This window comes from Homalodisca vitripennis, chromosome 3 (genome assembly GCF_021130785.1).
Source record: "Homalodisca vitripennis isolate AUS2020 chromosome 3, UT_GWSS_2.1, whole genome shotgun sequence".
Classification (NCBI taxonomy): domain Eukaryota; kingdom Metazoa; phylum Arthropoda; class Insecta; order Hemiptera; family Cicadellidae; genus Homalodisca; species Homalodisca vitripennis.
The window spans coordinates 187,087,401-187,109,600 of NC_060209.1; the positions used below are offsets into that span (position 1 = coordinate 187,087,401).

The 22,200-nt window shown below is 34.2% G+C and overlaps 2 protein-coding genes and 1 long non-coding RNA gene across 10 annotated transcripts in view; 2 read left to right on the plus strand and 1 right to left on the minus strand.

Annotated features, from left to right (window-relative positions):
* Positions 1 to 952: 952 nt before the first annotated feature.
* On the minus strand, positions 953 to 4,227 carry LOC124357864. Its single transcript, XR_006921999.1, has 2 exons — positions 3,448 to 4,227; positions 953 to 1,154 (listed from the first exon to the last, which is right to left on the minus strand). It is a non-coding gene; the product is annotated as an uncharacterized LOC124357864 (long non-coding RNA).
* Positions 4,228 to 4,257: 30 nt separating this feature from the next.
* LOC124357862 overlaps positions 4,258 to 22,200 on the plus strand; it is a 102,282-nt gene continuing 84,339 nt past the window's right edge. Inside the window, exons 1-4 of one of the 8 annotated variants that reach the window (XM_046809945.1) lie at positions 4,258 to 5,445; positions 5,603 to 5,747; positions 8,044 to 8,873; positions 14,389 to 14,558. Coding sequence is in view for 1 of the 8 variants with exons in the window: in XM_046809947.1 (XP_046665903.1) it covers positions 8,673 to 8,873; positions 14,389 to 14,469 (282 nt within the window). In the remaining 7 variants the exon portion in view is untranslated. The other 7 variants (XM_046809946.1, XM_046809944.1, XM_046809943.1 and 4 more) reach the window with 7 other exon arrangements.
* LOC124357861 (piggyBac transposable element-derived protein 1-like) lies at positions 11,021 to 14,382 on the plus strand. The gene is made up of 2 exons (XM_046809937.1): positions 11,021 to 13,459; positions 13,651 to 14,382. The coding sequence occupies exons 1-2, from the start codon at positions 11,764 to 11,766 to the stop codon at positions 13,803 to 13,805; spliced, it is 1,851 nt and encodes a 616-aa protein (XP_046665893.1). The 5' UTR covers positions 11,021 to 11,763; the 3' UTR covers positions 13,806 to 14,382.

Sequence of the window (22,200 nt, forward strand, 5' to 3'; positions counted from 1 at the left end):
CGTCTGACAAATCTTCCTAATACTATAAACCCCTTTTTATACAAAAAATTGTAAAATTAAAACTAATGCAGCCGAAAAGGTACATAACTATTTTTATAATGTACTTTTATATAACATTTATAATACTATATTCAGTATATAGTAGCGTTTTTATGTTTGCTTACATAGATTGCGGCTGTTGATATAAGGTCTGTTTTATATAACCAAGTAAAATATATGAACATATCCTGTATTTCTACTGGATCAATCTTTGAAAGTTTTGTATGCTGTATTCATCGCTGTTATAAAATGCCTAAACATATACCAGATAATGTTTAAAATTATATACATCTTGACTTCTCGTTACGTTTAATATTTTTGTCAAACTCCTAGTGTACCATCCTCCATTGGATGGGAAAATATAATAAATGCTTCAAAAAGCTCGTAATTGCTAGAATTTGGCAATCTTTAAGCCAAATTATTTGATCCGCTTTGGTACTTAATAGCAAGAAACGAAAAGTGTCTACCCGTTACAAAGATTCATTTTTATTTCCTAAAGCATTTAAAGCAAAGGCACTCTGTCAAAGTTCTTTTCTAGACAGGAAGTTTTACAGTCAAACATGCCTTACTGTTACACCCACATTCTATTCTTCATTCTGTACAAGAGTTGTAAAGAAATTTTCTTACACTTGAAATATATAAAAATAATTTTTACACTCAGTTATTGAATACGAGTGTGAAGTGAAGTAAGATAACAGAAACAGTGTTCTAAGATAGTAAATATATAGAGCCCTGAGGTACTCCCCTGTTGACTGAGGGTTGTGTGGATCTGTATATATGTGTTTCCCATTTATTTTTTGGTTAATTTAAACTCTGTAACTAGGATGTTAAAAAATTATAGTTTTTGAGAACCCTAAGAGACGATTTCGAATAGGGTTGCATTCTCAGGTTATACCAGTTTGATTGGAATAAAAACTTGATTACTTCATATTTATTTGTAATAAATTAACAGTAAGTGGTGATGTGTAAAAGTTCTTGATGCTTATTAGTATCAGAAGTTTGGAATGTTCAGCGGAAGTTGACCTTGAGGGCCTATCGCAGTTTTGGAGATGGAGGCATGGCGGAGTTTCCTGTTGAAAAATAAGGCCAGCTAAAGGAACATCTTTAGCACCAATCTGAAAACAATATTTTGTCAATTAATTAACCACATTCTATATTATTTAGGAAACTAGTATCACCGTTAAAACAAATATATACATGCACAGCTTTAAAAATTTACTAAACTCTCCCAAAGACTCCGAAAGTTTATCCATTTTTTGTAACTAAAATTAAGGTTTGATGAAATGACACGAGAGGGTTTATATGTAAAGTGTTATTTTGTGAATTTATTCTTCAGGGCGAGGTAAACTAAGAATAAAATATAAGCATGGGTCAGGAATGTATGGTTTACCGCCCTTCTGTGTGGGTGTCTTTCTAAGACTTTATTTTTAGTTCAAAACAGGTAAATAGTGATTGCTAATAAAAAAAATTAAAAAGTTTAAACTTTTAACATTAACACTGAATTTTTTAAATAAAAAGTCTGGGTAATTTAATATTATATAATTTTAATAATATGTCACAGGATTTGAGTTACATATGCACTATTTCGGCTTGATCGAGTGACGGAAAGTGGTTTAATTTAAAGACTGTATTTTTACGTCATGATTATGTACAGAGAGAGGGTTTGCAGGCTCTTAGGTAAAAAAATTCTATGGATTGTAAACCAATGACTCCAGCACGGTACAAACATAGCATGTTGTGATTGACCTAACATACCAACAAATTATTGTGACATTTGCAATAATTTTCTTACAATTTAGTTTTCATCTTCAGGGAGTTTAGCCCATCTGGGTACATTAACATTTACCTAAAGCGATATAGTTTCTTCCACATCTGAAATAAAACCTCTAGATGGACGCAACAGCATATTATAAGTTGGCAACACTGTTTGCCATTATTACTGGACTATTTTTCAGTAAGGTGTGGCAGTTTATTTTTTGAGTCTCCACTTTGTGCCTCAAGTGTGTTATTCTTCAATTTCTAACATACGTTACATTTTAATAAGCCTGAATTTTTATCACGATGCTTTATTTTTTTAGTAATTTTAGTGTTTAACATAAGAGATGATAAAAAAAGAATTACACTGTATCATTAATCTCTGTCCATTTGTGCTTTTAGATCACATAAGGAAATTTTTACTTTGTGTGTGTGCGTGTGTGTTAAAGTAAGCGTCATTTTTCAAGTTTTCAGAAACTTGAGGGGTGTCAGGTGACTAAAAATAAAAGAAATTTCCAGATTATTTTTTTTATATTCCCAAATTATTACTGTGTATTTTACTGAAAACTTCATTCCTCTATGACCATTACTTTTTTAGTTATAAATTTTTGAAGTTGCGCTTGTTCAAGTTTCGCATGTTCACTCAACTCCCAGCAGTATCACTTGTTATAGTACAGTTGTTTCTTAGTTGCTATAGTTACTTGATAATATCATTTGGTTGCCTTTGCCTGTAATATTGCCAGCTGTTTTCATTTGACATTTATTCACTGAAGTTTGTCTGTTGCATTTCATATTGTGATTTGCTTACCAACAAGTATTGAATTATTTTTACAGTTCTTTTAGTTCAAAAATGCCTGGATCAGTCGGTAAAATATTCAAGAAGCGTAAAAGGGTGTTTATTGGTACACCAAAATATCATGTAGTTAGACTAGAGGTAGTGGAGGACAGTATAAACAACTCTACTTGTGAAGTTAGTCGTAGGCCTAGCATACCTAATTGTGATCCTAGTATTTCTAGCCCTACGCGTTTTTTGCGTTTTCCGGAAGTTAACATTTTTCAGCTTTAATGTACCTTTTCTCAGAACCACATAAGATATCTGAATGATGCTTTTTAAACTTTGTTTAGCTCATTGTCCTCGTTAATTTGTATGGAGAATATTTTTGCAACTATTTTACTTTATTTTTAAGAGAATTAAAAAACTAATTTACATAAGATGTAAAAGTCAATTTAAAAAAATCATAAAAATACCAATATTATTTTAAACAGTAAACCATCCATATAAATGGTAGAGAAAGAAGATGGCTTTAATTTAAAATAAAAATTAGAATTGTGGTATTTGTACTTATTTCAAAAAGGTACATCAAATACAGTCAATTTAACATTGTAAGGATAGGGACACCCGACTCCCCTTAAGTTCACGGATTATGGTGACTGCTATTGATTTATACTTGTCAGTTGACAGCTTTCTACATAATGAAGTAGTTTTTACTACTTTTGTACATGTGTGTTGTATACAAAACACACATGTACAATAGAATATTACATGTACCCAAAACGAACCATGTCAAATGTGGACTAACGTAATAATATACATGTATATATAAGGAAAAATATCTAGATCTATAGAAAAAGTTGTCTCTAAGTTACACTCACAATTTCCAGCAACCACGCAGAAAATGAAGAACAGTACAACGAAGACCGGAGCGATCACCGGCATGTTGTAGAGACATACGTCGGGCAGCCACTGTGGTGTGATAAACAAGGCAGTGAGTGGAGTTCAAAGCAATACGCAACAATAGAAGTTGTACTATCTGTACTATATCATTTTATGTATCCGCTGTTTACTACCGATCGTTTTTGATAATAGTAATGCTGGTCCATTCTGACCACGTGACGCATTATGCAATGTTATCCGATATTGCGTGGTTAGAACTCCTCCACTGAAACTAGAGTGGCTGACGACTAACTTCTTTCTTAGGGGGATATTCCTTTGTTGATTTCGATATAAACCAGGTTGCCTGATTACAATATAAATTAGCTCTCGGCACCTGAACTACAATTATGACATAAAATATGCCACATATATGAATAGAGTTTGAGTGATTAGGATTAGATGACTATGGCGGTGTCTAGAATATTTCATACTGTCAATAGAATGTCAACAAATGAGAATTTGTTTAGGAACAAAAGTGATTAGTTCAAATTAGATTCATATAACAAACTTCGAATTAGCTAATTTATTTAAATAACAGATTTTTTAAATGCCTGTACGCTCACCATCAGACACTCTTGCTTAAAAATCGTGGTGGCTGATAATTCAGATAAGATCATTCTGTATCGTACACATACACTAAATATTAAAGAGTTATTCACTGTCCGCCACTATACATTATGATCTTACGTAATATATTTATGTGATGCGCCAACGCTATACTTAACATAATTTGATGTACTATATTGTTTGACAAGTGATGAAATATGTTAATGGATGATGAAATTTAGTTATTGAGTCAACGGAAAGGATGTAATATTTTTATAGCAGCTGTTTGATTTTCTGTGCAAGTCTTATATTTCCAGTTTGTTGTTTATGTTTCCGATGCGGTAGCGTTGTTTTGAAAGGTGTATTGTTTGTAACAGTTTAGTTGGTTTTTTACGTATTAAAGTGTTTTTTACAAACCAACACACACAAAAATTGCTAAAAGAAGGCTTGAAGTTGCTACTGGAATAGTTCTTTTCTAGGTAACAAGTGTTACGGGAGTTTGCTAAAGCCTATACTGTCAATGTTGATTTGTGCAGTTGCAAGTTGAAATTTCTCAAAGATTTCTTAACTTAGAGGCACCAAATTTTTAACACATGTGTTATAAAGTTGAGATTTCTTCTTAAAATTATGAAAAATTAAAAATTTATAAAAAATAAACAAAATAACGAGTTTTAAAAATTGTTATTTTACTACAACTATGTTTTGTTTACTTTGTTAAGATGCCCAATAAGTATAAAAAACTCAGTAGGTTTGGAATAATATACTGAATATGTGATTTATGTCTTGGGAACTTTTTAAGAAATATTCCTTTTTATAATAAAAAATACAGCATTGGGAAGAAACAGAGTTTTAGTAAACGCTGGCTCCATAGGAGATTCCAAATTTGCTGTCTTTGTTTTCCATTTCAACCTCAAGCCATCTCTTAGCAAATTTTGCTCTCTATTTGGGGTTCCTTAAGATAAGAGTTCTTTAATGTTTGAGGCACTTCGTAAAACCTTGTTTTGGTCATCAAATATGCCTTCTATTGAAGATCCAGGCTTAGGAGTAGATAGGTTGAGCTAGACTTGGCTATTTGGCTGGATCAATCACCCTGACTTTTCCTAAATTTAAAAACACAATTGATGAGAAATGATCTAAGCATGATAATGCATAAAACTATGGCAATATCATTTTGGTACGCAAGAAACCCAATTAAACTGTTAAAAACAATACTCCTTTCAAAACAAGGCTACCGCATCATAAACATCTACAAAAACTACAAATATATTAGTAGCATAGAAAATCAAACAGATGGTCACAGTTCACTGTTACTAAAATTTTTAACATTCCCAAAACATAAATGCTCAACAAAGTTGTGTTTTAAATAAGAAATAATACAACGTGGACAAATGGTATTCCCAAAAGACACTGCATGTATAGTTTAAAACCTTTTTAAACGTTCTAATAATTAATAACACTTGTATGATAAATTGGTTTAACTAAAAAAAACCCTAAAACTAGAAAGGAAAACAAACAAAGAAAAACATTTAAGGTACTAAATCCTCTTAGCAGAACGTGAAGAGTTGAGCAACTCAACTATAATGCTGTAGCTTAATATTACACCCTCTCCGTTGACTCAACAACTAAATTTCATCATCCATTAAGATATGTCATCAATTGTCCAACAATATAGTACATCAACGTTATCTTTGGCGTAGGTCCATCACATAAATATATTACGTAAGATCATAATGTATAGCAGCGGACAGTGAATAATTCTTTAAATATTTAGTGTATGTATACGATACAGAATGTTAATCTTATCTGAGTCATCAGCCACCACCATTTAAGCAAGAGTATTTGATGGTGAGCGTACGCCCATTTTAAAATTTGTTAATTGAATAAATGAGCTAATTCGAACTTTATTGGATGGACCTGATTTGAAGTCATCACTGTTGTTTCTGCACAAATTCTCACTTAGCGAAATTCTGTTGAGAGTATGAAATATTTTGGCGACGACATTTAAAGTGGCGTCTTTCACTTACCTGACAGTGATATACCTGTTATTGACGGCATTAAGTTCATCAACACAGGAAGATATAACCTGAAAAAATATTACCTCTCTCATCACCGTGTAAATTACCTCTCAGTTTAAACTATTATCTTCGTCACAGTGTAGGGGTTAGGCTGTGGCTCCTAAACTGAGAAGACACGGGTTCGATTCCCTAAGAGGTAAATAAAGATTGAAAATGAACCACTCTTCGTCGAAAAAAAAGTGCTTTATATATTTCGGGTTTACAAAAATGGCACTTTAACGAGCTGTAACCAAATTGTCTTCAAAGATTTTTGCAAACAAAAATCTACCGCACCACATAAAGTTAATATCAAAGTAAAACGGTTAAATGTGTTTTCAAATGTATTTTTATCTGAATTTTGAATATTGTGTAAATTTCTTTAAGAGATTCTTTCCGCACCGGTACCATGTTTAATATACAATATCATATTGTTTTAAGGAAGCTGAGCAAAGATTTGCAAATCTTTATTGACCACTCAGGGAATTGAGCATGTTGGACCGCTGGATCACTATATCGGAACCAGAGTAGTTCTACTCGCAATTGGATTTTGCTAGAAGAGAATTTGTGCAAGAACAATAGAAATGTTTTAAAATCAGGTTCTTCCAAACAAAATTTGTATTAGCTGATGAAATTTTAGCCACTCAATTATGGATCACATTGCATAATGCGTCACGTGGTCAGAATGGACCAGCATTACTGTTATCAAAAACGACTGGTAGTAAACAGCGGATACATAAAATGATATAGTACAGATAGTACAACTTCTATTGTTGCGTATTGCTTTGAACTCCACTCACTGCCTTGTTTATCACACCACAGTAGCTGTGCGACGTATGTCTGTACAACATGCCGGTGATTAATGCGACCATCGCTGTACTGTTCTTCATTGCCTGCGTGCTTTTGGCAGATCGTGAGTGGAACTTAGAGACGACTTTTTTCTAAAACTCTAGATAATTTTTCCTTATATACTCATGTAATATTATATATATATATATATATATATATATATATATTACATGTACTAATGTGTGTGTTAATTTTAAAACAAACTTTATAAACTTTAATTTGTTTTGTTATTAATACTTTCGGAGATCCCCTATGGTGGCCAACATGAGTTGATCTCTCTGTATAGGGAGATAGGGGTTCTTGAATCTCCCAGAAGGAACTGCTAAACTGTAACATGATAAGATTGCCAACCGTCCATTTATTCTTTCATTTGGATTGAGGTGTTGCAATTTTAGGCTGGTGGAGTTACGCCTCCAAGCTTCCACCTCCAAATTCTAATATTTCAGATAATGGGAATTGATTGAATTCATTCCAGTGTTAAATCGCTCACATTGCAAATATCTGACCCTTAAATTAGATAAATATAAATTTTAGTATAATGTAATACTATTTGTTATTTTGTATTTTTTTCTATTGTGAGGATTTGTGGTCGTGGTAAAGAAAAATAATAACACAGCTCATAAATACTTTGTTTACCTTATGACTGCATTTACTGTGTTTTGTAGATTTAATTTTTATTTCAAAAATCAGTGTAAATTTAAAAAGTTTAAACATGTTTTAAATTATGTTATTTTCAGTCACTATTTACTTACTCGTTTTGAAATAAAAACCAAGTCTTAGAAAGACACCCACACAGTAGGGCGGTCAACCATGCATTTCTGACCCATGCTTATATTTTATTCTTTGTTTGCCTCGCCCTGAAGAACATATTCACAAAATAACTCTTGCATATAAATCCCCTCGTGTATTTTGATCAAAATACCTTAATTTTAGTTACAACATATGGCTAAACTTTGACAGGATTTAACTAAAAAGGAAGTTGAGTAACATTTTAAACCTGCGTTTTCATTTGTTTTAACTATAATATGCACTATTTTCATAAATAACATACACAGAATGGTTGATCAAATGACGACATATTGTTTTCAGATTGGGGCTAAAGATGTGACTTCAGCTGGCCTTGTATTATAACAGGAGCGACTCCAATATCTCAGCATCTCCAAAACAGAGATATGCCCTCAAGGTCAACTTCCAATGGACATTCCAAACTTCAGATACTGATAACATCAAGAACTTTTACATATCACCACTTACTGTTAATTTCTTACATATAAATATGATGTAATCAAGCTTTCATTCTATCCAAACTGGTATAAAACCTGAGAATGCAACCTGACAATATCTTCAATATTCCTTATATGAAATCAGAAATTTGAAATTAATTTGATTGGTGAAAGGCTTGATTTATACCAGATAGGATATTTATATTTTATTAGCTGAGAAAATACTATATGGTTTATAGTAAACTTTGATGTAAAATAAATAAAGAGAGAATGCAAAGTTTTTCTCGGAGAAATAACATAAAACTCTTTAAACAACATTTGAAAAGAACGGCACTCAAATCATTGTAGCAGTATGCAAAAAATAAAGCGATATGACATTACAGACAAAAGTAGTAATAATAAAACTGACAAATAGTTGATTGTTTCAGATCAGTTATAAACTTAGTGTTTATAGATTTATAGTGAAATGTGTTTTGTTCAACTTCTTTTGTGAACATGGATCAATTTACTTTAGCTGATTACAGCAGTGAACTGGACCGTGAGTTAGAATACTCAGAAAGTGCATCTGAACATTCTAGTTCTGATTTTGTAGACGACACGGACGAAGACCCTGACTTCCAGCTTGAAGATATATTTTATGACTCTGAAAATTTTATTAACCCCACACCATCCCCGCCCACAAATATTAGGTTGCCCGTGAGTATACCTTCACATGAATCTGACAGCGAATCTCATAATGTTGACAGTAGGCCTAATGCTGGAAATGGAGAGTATTGAGCAGTTCTGATGACGACGACGACGATGATATTGAAAGTGATTGGGAGGAAGTAGTTGAGAGTAGCTCACCTAGCATTGAACACCATTTTGACTATCAAGAAACTCCTGGTCTAAAACATATACCACAAAATGCGATAAAACCTATTGATTTTTTAGATTTATTTTTTACTACCGGACTGATTGAATTGTTTGTCAATGAGACAAACAGATATGCAGAATCTTTCTCAGGATGAAAGGAGACAACCTTTCTCCAAGAAGTCGTTTCCGATCCTGGTTGCCTGTCACTGTCCCAGAAATGCGTATATTTATAGCTACAATTCTTACATGGGTTTGGTAAAAAAAAAACCAACGATAAAGTCGTACTGGAGTAAAACTTGCTCTGAAACACCATGGTTTACACGAGTATTTTCACGTGACCGATTTGAAAATCTGTTATCTTTTTTTCACATGGTAGACACGTCAAAAGTTGCAAAACCCGATGAGCCAAATTATGATCCCTGCGCTAGATTTCAACCAAAGTTTGACGATTGAAACAGATTTTTTCCTTTCTATTATTTATGTAACCAGCAAGTATCAATCGATGAGAGTATGGTCGGCACTAAAACTCAAACCAGTTTAATGCAATACATGCCTAATAAACATCACCATAGGTGGGGAATCAAGTTATGAGCACTTTGTGATTCGGTATCCAAATATTGTGTTAAATTCTTTTGTTATAAAGGAAAGGCGTCAAATGAAAATAAAGAGCAAACGAAAAAGTATGGTCTTGGTCCCTCTATTGTGATGAAGCTATTAGAAGCAGCAAACTATCTACGAAAAGGGTATCATGTGTTTATTGACAACTTTTTTACCATTCAGATATAAATGTAAGTTTTTGTTTCCACGTGAAAAACATTATAGAGTTTCAGAAAATATATGGTTTAGATGGCTTAAAATTTTTGAAATAGTTTTTATAGCAAATTGCTTTTAAAATTCCTAAAAGAATTAATAATATTTTATATTGTTACAAACTTTTTTTTATGTACCGTGAATATATTTTGTTTTTAAAGAACGCAATGTTTTCTACAAAACAAAACAAAAATTATAAGTTTATCTTTAATGGAAATTATTTTATGAATTCTTTACCAACTGCCTCCAAAAGAGCTGATTTTAATTGCCTTGTAAAGGTCAGTTCAGAATAAAGTTAACTCCTCCCTAATGGGTTTTAAACACAAGTTTTTTATTGAATTAAATATTTGAAACGACCCATTTTATAGCCTTCTAGTCAACCTCTACAAAAAAGAGCGGCCTACAATCGTACTTTTATAAGGCATATTCCATTATCGATTTTAATAAGGAATAAAAGTTTATGTGCTTATAAAATTCAAATTGGCTTATACCATGAATATCATTTAAACGTGTTATACTGGTTCGGGTTACCCACATTCCACTCTCCCAGGTCGTGTTTGGGCGCATAATCTCTATGGAATGTAGTTAGATACGAATTTCTGCAAGGACGACATAAATGGTTTCAAATCAAGTCCCTGCGAAAAGTTCAAATTAGCTCTTGAAATTTTAGCCACGTAATATCGGGTCACAATGCATAATGCGTCACGTGGTCAGAATAGAATATCAGCACTATTAGCATTAATGGTTAGTAATAAACAGTGGATCCATTAAAGGAGATAAAACCGACGTTAATGCTATTACAGATAGCACCGACCTATTACAGGCTAAAACCGACCACTTACATAATGCTATTACAGATAATACAAGTTCTAGTGTGTATTGCTTCATCCTTCACTGCCTTATTGATCACGTCACAGTAGCTGTTTGTCGTGCGCCTATACAAGATGAAAATAATGAAATTGTTAACAACCGCCATGTTTGTTATATCCTGGATTATCATAATTGCGGCAATAAGTGAGTGCAATCTTATTTATTTTGCACTTTGTATATATATATATATATATATATATATATATATATATATATATATAATTTCAATAAACATTGAATCGCAAAAAGTACTTGCTCCGCCGGGAGTATATATATATATATATATATATACTACATATATATACATATATATATATATGTAGTAGTGCAATAGTTTTTTGATTCCAATCCATTCTTATATTTATTTAATTAATATAACATTTTCTCTTGGTGTGTGACTAAAATCAAACACAGTTCCAAACATACATTTTGCAAATTTACTAGTAATTGAATTAAAAATCAAATCTAAAAAACATACATAAGCAGACTAGTGAAAAACTAAACATTTCTGGGTCATGCTTATATTTCAATTTTTGTTTCTGTTGACCTGAAGAACAAATCTCCCAAAATTTTCCGATGGATTTGGTAAAATAACTTAATTTTACTTTTAAAAAGAAATAAACCCGTGAGGGGTCCCCTTGTTAGATGCCATCTAACAAAATAGTAGCTCTGAAGAAATTGTTTTTATTTTCTAATTTAGCCTCCTGAATCTTAGCAAGTGCCTCATAGGCTATATAACACGTGTTTTCACTGTGGTTGTGATATGATTCATGCGTAGGCAGTGGAGGGGGGAGGGGTGGAAGCGCGCGCCGCATACTCTGTTAGTTGCCATCTCGACACGGGACCATTCACGTTGGCGCATTAGTTAGGCGACATCTATACACGGGACTGATCGCGTTAGCGTTTTGTATGCTTAGTTCGCGTTTCTTATGAACAAAGTTTTTAGTCTTTTATTGTTATTTGAGTGTCTAAGTGAAACATTTTAGCGTAGAATTAATTTCAAGTGTCACTTAGTGTGGTGTTATGCAGTTTAGCATTGGAAAACTTCAAGATGTCTAAGATTCAAGATCATCTTATTCTTAGTTGGATTGAAGAGGATGAAGAGACTTTTCCTAATCTTGGTAGTGATAGTGAACAAGATGCTCCTTCAGAGCATTCACTCCACGATTCGAACACTGAACAGTCTGGTGAAAGTGACGGGGATCTAGAGGATGCAAATGTAAGCTTTACAAATCTGGATGCTCCATCAACGTCTGCTATGGACATAGCGGTGCACGAACCTGTAGCTCAGCCAGTAAGGGAGCCTGGACCTATCCAAGTGCAGAGTAGGAGACAACATCCCGGTCCAGTGTATGTAGGTAAGGATACTTTCACAAAATGGTACATTCATAAATCTGATGCTAGAAGAACGAAAACTTCTCAACAGAATATTATAAAAAAATTGCCAGGTGTAAAAGGCGCTGCTAAGAACAGTAGAACTATCTTTGATTCATGGAAACTTTTCTTCCCAGATCAAATGATTCAGAACATTGTCAACTTTACCAATGACGAGTTGGATGATATCTCCTCAAACTATGCTCGTGACAAACAAGATTGTCCTAATACTAATGTTGATGAATTGCTATCATTTTTTGGGGTTCTTTATATGTTAGGAGTAAAAAAAGGAAACCACCTAAACACTAGTGAAATGTGGGTCAATGATGGAACTGCCCCTGACTTTTTCAAAGCAGTCATGTCTCAAAAAAGATTCCATCAGCTTGTAAGAGCAATCAGATTTGATGACAATAGAACCAGGGAGGAACGTAAAAAAATTGACAACTTGGCTGCATTTAGGGATGTATTCGAAACTTTTGTCAGTTTGTGTAAGGAACACTACACTCCAGGAGAGTACGTTACTATTGATGAGATGCTGGAGGCATTTCGGGGAAGATGTAAGTTCAGACAATACCTGAGCAATAAACCAGACAAGTATGGTATAAAAATTTATGCAATGTCGGACGCTCGAACATTCTATGTGTTGAACATGGAAATTTATCCGGGCAAACAGCCCCCGGGCCCTTATGCGTATGACAACTCAGCAAGTAGCGTGGTTTTGAGACTAATGGAACCTATCGACAGAACAGGAAGGAACATTACGATGGATAATTACTATACCTCTGTTCCCCTTGCCAATGAGTTGTTCATGCATCATAGAACCACTATAGTAGGGACTATAAAAAAAAATAAGCGAGAGATCCCAGATTCATTTAAAGATGTCAACGGTAGACCAGTAGGCAGCAGCATGTTTGCTTTTGGCTGTGACCCGAATAGAGCCACATTAGTCTCTTATGTCCCGAAAAAAGGGAAAAATGTTTTGATGTTGTCGACATTTCATGATGATGACTCTATTGATCCCGATTCTGAGGCTAACAAACCAGAGGTCATTACTTTTTATAACATGACCAAAGGTGGGATCGATGTTGTAGACAGAAAGAAAAAGGACTACTCTGTAAAACGTATTAGTAACAGGTGGCCTTTGACGATTTTTTGTGGACTCCTGAATCTGGCAACTATAAATGGTCAGATTATCTACAACCTGAATACAAAAGACACCATGCAGAGGAGGACTTTCATAACGAGCCTTGCGAGGGACCTAGTAAAGCCGCATATTCTACATAGAGCTTCTATTCAGACCCTCTCACTCCCGTTGAGGACCAGCATCAGGGCTGTCGCCGGTGTAGAACTTCCTGAGCCAAACCCCCCACCAGGTAGGGATTGATCTTTTTTACCAGTAACTAAAACTGTATACATTTAATATTTTACCGATAAAAACACCTTGGTCTTACAAAAAACTCTAATACTTCTTGATTGTGAACACAATAAATTCTTTGATCCGATCCTACATATAAAAATATATATATATGTATATATATATATATCTGTTTGTATGTTTTTTCAGTTGTCGAGGGACGAAAACCAAGGTGTCACTACTGCCCTGTCAGGAAAAACAGGTTTACTCCATACAAATGCTCAGCTTGTAAAAGATCCGTATGCAAGGAGCACACTGCCAAAACAAGCTATTGGTGCCACAACTGTGCAGCAGAAGGGAACTAGATCTAAGTTTTTGTTTCTTGTATTAGTTTCCACTTCACATGCATTATTTTTACATTATCAATTTAATTTAGAATGTCTTAAGTAATAAAAAACATTTCCTTAGTAACTGAAAAAAATTATTTCAACCTTCTGCATGTGTAAGTGAATGGGGATAAATTAATAAAATTAAAAAAATCCAATAGTTAGTAATTATTTTTGTTATTAATTTTTTTTAATTGCCTGACACTTGTAAAATACAAATTAACTTATCAGGAAACAGGTACAAATTGCATTATAAGTGCAAGTTAAGATTTAAAAGCAATAGAGAGCAAATAGCAATAAAAAACGCAATGTTAGATGGCAGCTATACAGGTGACCTACTACGTAAGTGGAATATACGGGACTCCTCACGGGTTAAACTTAAGGAGTTTTTAACTGCTGCTGATTTTCAATACCATTCGGAACACTGCGTTTGTAACCCATTTGCAAACTCTGATGTTAAAAGATATGCACATCAGGTCACATCTGATGTTTTCTAAATATTAATAAACAAAATAATCAAAATGGAGGAATATTTTATTAAATTATTGAATATTGTTTTCAGACATGGACTAACGATCTGGATTCAACTGACTTCGACATGAATGCATCTCCAAAACTGCCCATAAGAACATTCCGAACGTAAAATACCAGTTAACACTGAGCATTACCAGTATAACATCACTTGTCACTGTCTTACAAATAAATATGATTTAATCAAGCGTTATGCTACTTGTAAGCCATTTTATATTTTATCTATAAGAATTTGATAATTTTGCACATGTTCGCGGTGGTTTGTACAAATGAACAACTTCTTTATGCCGTGTTCAGCAATATGACTGACACACAGAAAAAACCTATATTTAATGTTACATGTAAATTAAAAATGAAATTATTATACAAAGCGCTTAGCTCGATTATAGATAGTGCACTAAATTTGTTTCAAGTTTTTAAATCTTATGCCTACACAATTGCTTGCACTCAGATTCACTATTGTAATCGGTTCTATTAGAAAATTGAAAAACATTATTTTTTCTTGTAACTATTTATAGAAAATTCATACCTAGTTTCACTCTGTATCTTGGAATTATATTGAGTAAATTTAATACTGTACAATCATTTGACTATATAATTAGGGCAACAATTTACATTGTATAACATATACTTATTTAAGTTGTTAAACGGGTTGATTTTTCACAGTTCATCACATTCCTGTATTTTTTACTTTGTTAACCCATTGAGGAAGACAGACGAGTCTGACTCGATGCCGCTCCTAGCGGAATGAATGCAAATACACTAGCCTGACTTCCAAATCCAAATCTAGGCAATCACCAAGTGAGACTCGGCTTTCACCTAGATTGTTTGAGGAGTTCGAAGAGAACAGTGAGGTAGGCCTAAATAATAATGGTAGTCCTAACCCTATTGAAGACATGGATTTTACTGAAGTTCCAAGTACTAGCACTGATACTAGTATGGAGCCTATTCCTATGATTTGTAGTACTTTTGAGCCAAATATTGAGACTAATCCAAAACAAAATCTACCTGAAAAAGTTTGGTTTCTTTAAAAAAATATAACAAAGACTCAGGTCCCCAAAAAACAAAAACCTGGTAGGCCTAGGCCTAAACAATCTCCTACTGTAAGATCTTCAAAAATCCCCCCAAATGTAAAGCTAAGAAAAACCTAGTTTGTTGACAGTGATTGGCCTTGGTTAGACATAAAAAATGTCCCCAAAAAAAATTTCGTGGTGTACCTGGAATAAATGTACACACGCTACGTAGCTTACGTTACCTGGTAGGAAGAGGTTGACGTCAGATAGTAAGTGGGTAGATGTTACTAGGGATGAGCTAAAAGTTTACTTTGCGCTTTATGTGAACATTGGCCAGGTGGAAAAGCCTGAACTCAAACACTACTGGACCCATAAGAAAATATTTACCGCCCATATTTACCGAAACAATGTCATTTGAGAGATTCAATAATATATCTCAATTTCTTCATTTTTATTATGAAAACATTAAAACCGAAAATCAGCATGATAAGTTGAAAACACTGAGATCAGTTATTAGATATTTAGAAACAAAGTTCCTTCATATGTTGGAGCCAGAAAGAGACATTGCCCTAGATGAAACTGAAATGAGAAGCAGGCTAAGTATAATTCACTTCAATCCCAAGAAAAGGGCTCGATTCGGGTTAAGATTTACAAGGTTTGTGAATCTTCCTCTGGTTACTGTTGTACATTAAAAATATACGTTGGGGAGGACAAAATTGACGACAAATTGGCTAGTGAAGCTGTCACGCTTAATTTGCTACAGCCTTTTTTCGATATGGATTATGTTTTTTACCTTGATAATTGATATTCCTCCCCCCCACCTGTACGAGAAGCTTCTTGAACATGATACGTATGCTGTGGGTACTGCTTTGTTGCCTAGGAGATGTATGCCACAAGTATTCAAGCATGTTGAACTGCAAAAGGGGGAAGCGATCAAACGATCTGGTCGGGGCGTTCTTGCTATAAAATGGAGTGACCACAAATATGTACACATGTTATCAACAGTACATGAATATATTGAAATGGAAGTTTCTAAAATTGTGAATGAAGAAGACCAACAAGTAGAAATAAAAAAACCTAAATGTGTGATTGACTTGTTGGGTGTGGATCGACAAGACCAAGTACTGTCGACCTTCCCCATAATGAGACGAACTGTAAAGGCTTATAAGAAGATTTTTTCTATCTTCTTGATGTGAAACTCTACAATGAATTCTGTATTTTTAAGAAAATCAAAAAGATAAAAAAGATGCATTTTACAGATTTTCGACTAAACCTTGAACGGATTTTGACCGCAGTAACAATTCCATCAAAGACGTCACCTGGAAGAGCCGCAATCAATCCGTCACCATTGCGACTCCAGGCAAAGCGGTAGGCACATTTCCCTATGAAAGTCCCACCCACAGCAAGCAAACTTCATCCGACCAGAGCTTGTAAAGTTTGCTTTTCCCACAACAAGAGGTCTGAGACTGCTTGGATGTGTGACCGGTGTCAAGTTCCACTGCATCTTGAAAAATGTTTCAAGGATTTTCATACGAAGCTAAACTACTAAAAGCCCTAAAGAAACATGTGTATATAGTGTAAATAATAAGACTTAGTAACTACAGTAATCCAGTGTTTTAAAATTTCATTTCAATATAGACTAAATTCCATGGTAACCTACAACTGATGATGAAATCGCAAATGCAGAACCGTAGGTAATCACAAAACACATTTGTCGCATGTTTATTTTTACAGATGAAGGGTCAGAGGGAAAAAGAGGGAATGTCAATTTTTCAAGTGTTTTAATGTACTATACTGCCATAATGATGAAAGGAAGGTGGTTTTTAGTATTCTGCTTAATGGGAAATAATGGGGATAGTCTATGAGATACAGGCATTTGAAAATAGGCAAGAGGAAAAATGGGGGACTGTCATAGTGATAAGAGGAAAGAAAGGGGGAATGTCAAATATCCAGCATAGCAACAGCTGGTACCACTGTTCAATATTGTGAGTCAGCTGTATTGAGTTTATGTTATTGTGCTGTTTGGGAGTTGTTTGACATATTAGTGAGTTATTAGTGATAATAGTGGAAGAATGTCAATCAGTAATTAGTGATGAAGAAGGTAATGTTAGTGGACCTACATCGGTGAAGAAAAGAAAAATCCATGGCAGGCTGAGTGATGTTAAAAACAAACTTTTATATATTTTTTAAGCTACGTAGCGTGTGTACATTTATTCCAGGTACACCACGAAACTTTTTTGGGGGACACTTTTTATGTCTAACCAAGGCCAATCACTGTCAACAAACTAGTGTTTTCTTAGCTTTACATTTGGGGGGATTTTTTAAGATCTTACAGTAAGAGATTGTTTAGGTCTAGGCCTACCAGGGTTTTGTTTTTTGGGGACCTGAGTCTTTGTTATATGTTTTTAAAGAAACCAAACTTTTTCAGGTAGATTTTGTTTTGGATTAGTCTCAATATTTGGCTCAAAAGTACTACGAATCATAGGAATAGGCTCCATACTAGTATCAGTGCTAGTACTTGGAACTTCAGTAAAATCAGTGTCTTCAATAGGGTTAGGACTACCATTATTATTAAGGCCTACCTCACTGTTCTCTGCGAACTCCTCAAACAATCTAGGTGAAAGCCGAGACTCACTTGGTGATTGCCTAGATTTGGATTTGGAAGTCAGGCTCGTGTGTATGCATTCAGTCCGCTAGGAGCGGCATCGAGTCAGACTCAGCTGTCTTCCTCAATGGGTTAACAAAGTAAAATATACAGGAATGTGATGAACTGTGAAAAATCAACCCGTTTAACAACTTAAATAAGTATATGTTATACAATGTAAATTGTTGCCCTAATTATATAGTCAAATGATTGTACAGTATTAAATGTACTCAATATAATTCCAAGATAGAGTAAACTAGGTATGAATTTTCTATAAATAGTTACAAGAAACAATAATGTTTTTCAATTTTCTAATAGAACCGATTACAATAGTGAATCTGAATGCAAGCAATTGTGTAGGCATATGATTTAAAATCTTGAAACTAATTTAGTGGATCATTTATAAGAAAGATTAGAAAACCGAAAAACAATTTATATGTGTATCTTTTTATATGTGCCGAAAATTACGTACATTTAAAAATGTTAATTTGCCAGAAATATAATATACTAAGTCATTATGATATACTACCGGTTTATTTTATACAATTGATTGTTTTAAGATGTATTATTCATATTTTCATGTTACTACGTGTAGGTGTCAATTATATCCAGAGCCACAACTATATATTGAGGCACGTCCTAAAATAACAACCCTTTCCTATCAGTCAACTCCGTCAATGTATAACTTACCTTTATGCTACTTGTGAGCCATCTTATATTTTCATCCATAAGAATTTAATAATTTTGCACATGTTCGCGGTAGTTTGTACAAATGAACAACTTCTTGATACCGTGTTTAGCAATATGACTGACACACAGAACAAAACCTATATTCAATGTACATATGTAAATTTAAAATGAGATTATTATACAAAGCGCTCAGCTCGAATATAGATAGTACACAAAATTAGTTTCAAGGTTTTAAATTTTATGCCTACACAATTGCTTGCACTCAGTTTCACTATTATAATCGGTTCCATTATAAAAAAGAAAAACATTTTTTTGTAACTATTTATAGAAAATTCATACCTTGTTTACTCTGTATCTTGGAATTATGTTGAGTAAATGTAATACTGTACAATCATTTGACTATATAATTAGGGCATCAATTTACATTGTATAACATATACTTATTTAAGTTGTTAAACAGGTTGATTTTTCACAGTTCATCACATTCCTGTATATTTTACTTTGTTAACCCATTGAGGAAGACAGCTGAGTCTGACTCGATGCCGCTCCTAGCGGACTGAATGCATACACACGAGCCAGACTTCCAAATCCAAATCTAGGCAATCACCAAGTGAGACTCGGCTTTCACCTAGATTGTTTGAGGAGTTCACAGAGAACAGTGAGGTAGGCCTAAATAATAATGGTAGTCCTAACCCTATTGAAGACACTGATTTTACTGAAGTTCCAAGTACTAGCATTGATACTAGTATGGAGCCTATTCATATGATTTGTAGTACTTTTGAGCCAAATATTGAGACTAATCCAAAACAAAATCTACCTGAAAAAGTTTGGTTTCTTTAAAAACATATAACAAAGACTCAGGTCCCCAAAAAACAAAACCCTGGTAGGCCTAGGCCTAAACAATCTCCTACTGTAAGATCTTCAAAAATCCCCCCAAATGTAAAGCTAAGAAAAACCTAGTTTGTTGACAGTGATTGGCCTTGGTTAGACATAAAAAATGTCCCCCAAAAAAGTTTCGTGGTGTACCTGGAATAAATGTACACACGCTACGTAGCTTACGTTACCTGGTAGGAAGAGGTTGACGTCAGATAGTAAGTGAGTAGATGTTACTAGGGATGAGCTAAAAGTTTACTTTGCGCTTTATGTGAACATGGGCCAGGTGGAAAAGCCTGAACTCAAACACTACTGGACCCATAAGAAAATATTTACCGCCCATATTTACCGAAACAATTTCATTTGAGAGATTCAATAATATATCTCAATTTCTTCATTTTTTATTATGAAAACATTAAAACCGAAAATCAGCATGATAAGTTGAAAACACTGAGACCAGTTATTAGATATTTAGAAACAAAGTTCCTTCATATGTTGGAGCCAGAAAGAGACATTGCGCTAGATGAAACTGAAATGAGAAGCAGGCTAAGTATAATTCACTTCAATCCCAAGAAAAGGGCTCGATTCGGGTTAAGATTTACAAGGTTTGTGAATCTTCCTCTGGTTACTGTTGTACATTAAAAATATACGTTGGGGAGGACAAAATTGACGACAAATTGGCTAGTGAAGCTGTCACGCTTAATTTGCTACAGCCTTTTTTCGATATGGATTATGTTTTTTACCTTGATAATTGATATTCCTCCCCCCCACCTGTACGAGAAGCTTCTTGAACATGATACGTATGCTGTGGGTACTGCTTTGTTGCCTAGGAGATGTATGCCTCAAGTATTCAAGCATGTTGAACTGCAAAAGAGGGAAGCGATCAAACGATCTGGTCGGGGCGTTCTTGCTATAAAATGGAGCGACCACAAATATGTACACATGTTATCAACAGTACATGAATATATTGAAATGGAAGTTTCTAAAATTGTGAATGAAGAAGACCAACAAGTAGAAATAAAAACCCTAAATGCGTGATTGACTATAACAAAGGTATGTTGGGTGTGGATCGACAAGACCAAGTACTGTCGACCTTCTCTATAATAAGACGAACTGTAAAGGCTAATAAGAAGATTTTTTTCTATCTTCTTGATGTGAAACTCTACAATGAATTCTGTATTTTTAAGAAAATCAAAAAGATAAAAAAAGATGCATTTTACAGATTTTCGACTAAACCTTGAACAGATTTTGACCGCAGTAACAATTCCATCAAAGACGTCACCTGGAAGAGCCGCAATCAATCCGTCACCATTGCGACTCCAGGCAAAGCAGTGGGCACATTTCCCTATGAAAGTCCCACCCACAGCAAGCAAACTTCATCCGACCAGAGCTTGTAAAGTTTGCTTTTCCCACAACAAGAGGTCTGAGACTGCTTGGATGTGTGACCGGTCTCAAGTTCCACTGCATCTTGAAAAATGTTTCAAGGATTTTCATACGAAGCTAAACTACTAAAAGCCCTAAAGAAACATGTGTATATAGTGTAAATAATAAGACTTAGTAACTACAGTAATCCAGTGTTTTAAAATTTCATTTCAATATAGACTAAATTCCATGGTAACCTACAACTGATGATGAAATCGCAAATGCAGAACCGTAGGTAATCACAAAACACATTTGTCGCATGTTTATTTTTACAGATGAAGGGTCAGAGGGAAAAAGAGGGAATGTCAATTTTTCAAGTGTTTTAATGTACTATACTGCCATAATGATGAAAGGAAGGTGGTTTTTAGTATTCTGCTTAATGGGAAATAATGGGGATAGTCTATGAGATACAGGCATTTGAAAATAGGCAAGAGGAAAAATGGGGGACTGTCATAGTGATAAGAGGAAAGAAAGGGGGAATGTCAAATATCCAGCATAGCAACAGCTGGTACCACTGTTCAATATTGTGAGTCAGCTGTATTGAGTTTATGTTATTGTGCTGTTTGGGAGTTGTTTGACATATTAGTGAGTTATTAGTGATAATAGTGGAAGAATGTCAATCAGTAATTAGTGATGAAGAAGGTAATGTTAGTGGACCTACATCGGTGAAGAAAAGAAAAATCCATGGCAGGCTGAGTGATGTTAAAAACAAACTTTTATATATTTTTTAAGCTACGTAGCGTGTGTACATTTATTCCAGGTACACCACGAAACTTTTTTGGGGGACACTTTTTATGTCTAACCAAGGCCAATCACTGTCAACAAACTAGTGTTTTCTTAGCTTTACATTTGGGGGGATTTTTTAAGATCTTACAGTAAGAGATTGTTTAGGTCTAGGCCTACCAGGGTTTTGTTTTTTGGGGACCTGAGTCTTTGTTATATGTTTTTAAAGAAACCAAATTTTTTTCAGGTAGATTTTGTTTTGGATTAGTCTCAATATTTGGCTCAAAAGTACTACGAATCATAGGAATAGGCTCCATAATAGTATCAGTGCTAGTACTTGGAACTTCAGTAAAATCAGTGTCTTCAATAGGGTTAGGACTACCATTATTATTAAGGCCTACCTCACTGTTCTCTGCGAACTCCTCAAACAATCTAGGTGAAAGCCGAGTCTCACTTGGTGATTGCCTAGATTTGGATT

What these genes read in the sequence shown, in the direction of transcription:
- LOC124357861 (XM_046809937.1), top strand. Translation starts at nt 11,764, where the DNA reads ATGTCTAAGATTCAAGATCATCTTATTCTTAGTTGGATTGAAGAGGAT. An exon ending in TGAGCCAAACCCCCCACCAG is followed by an intron (nt 13,460 to 13,650) that starts GTAGGGATTGAT and finishes ATGTTTTTTCAG; the next exon opens with TTGTCGAGGGACGAAAACCA.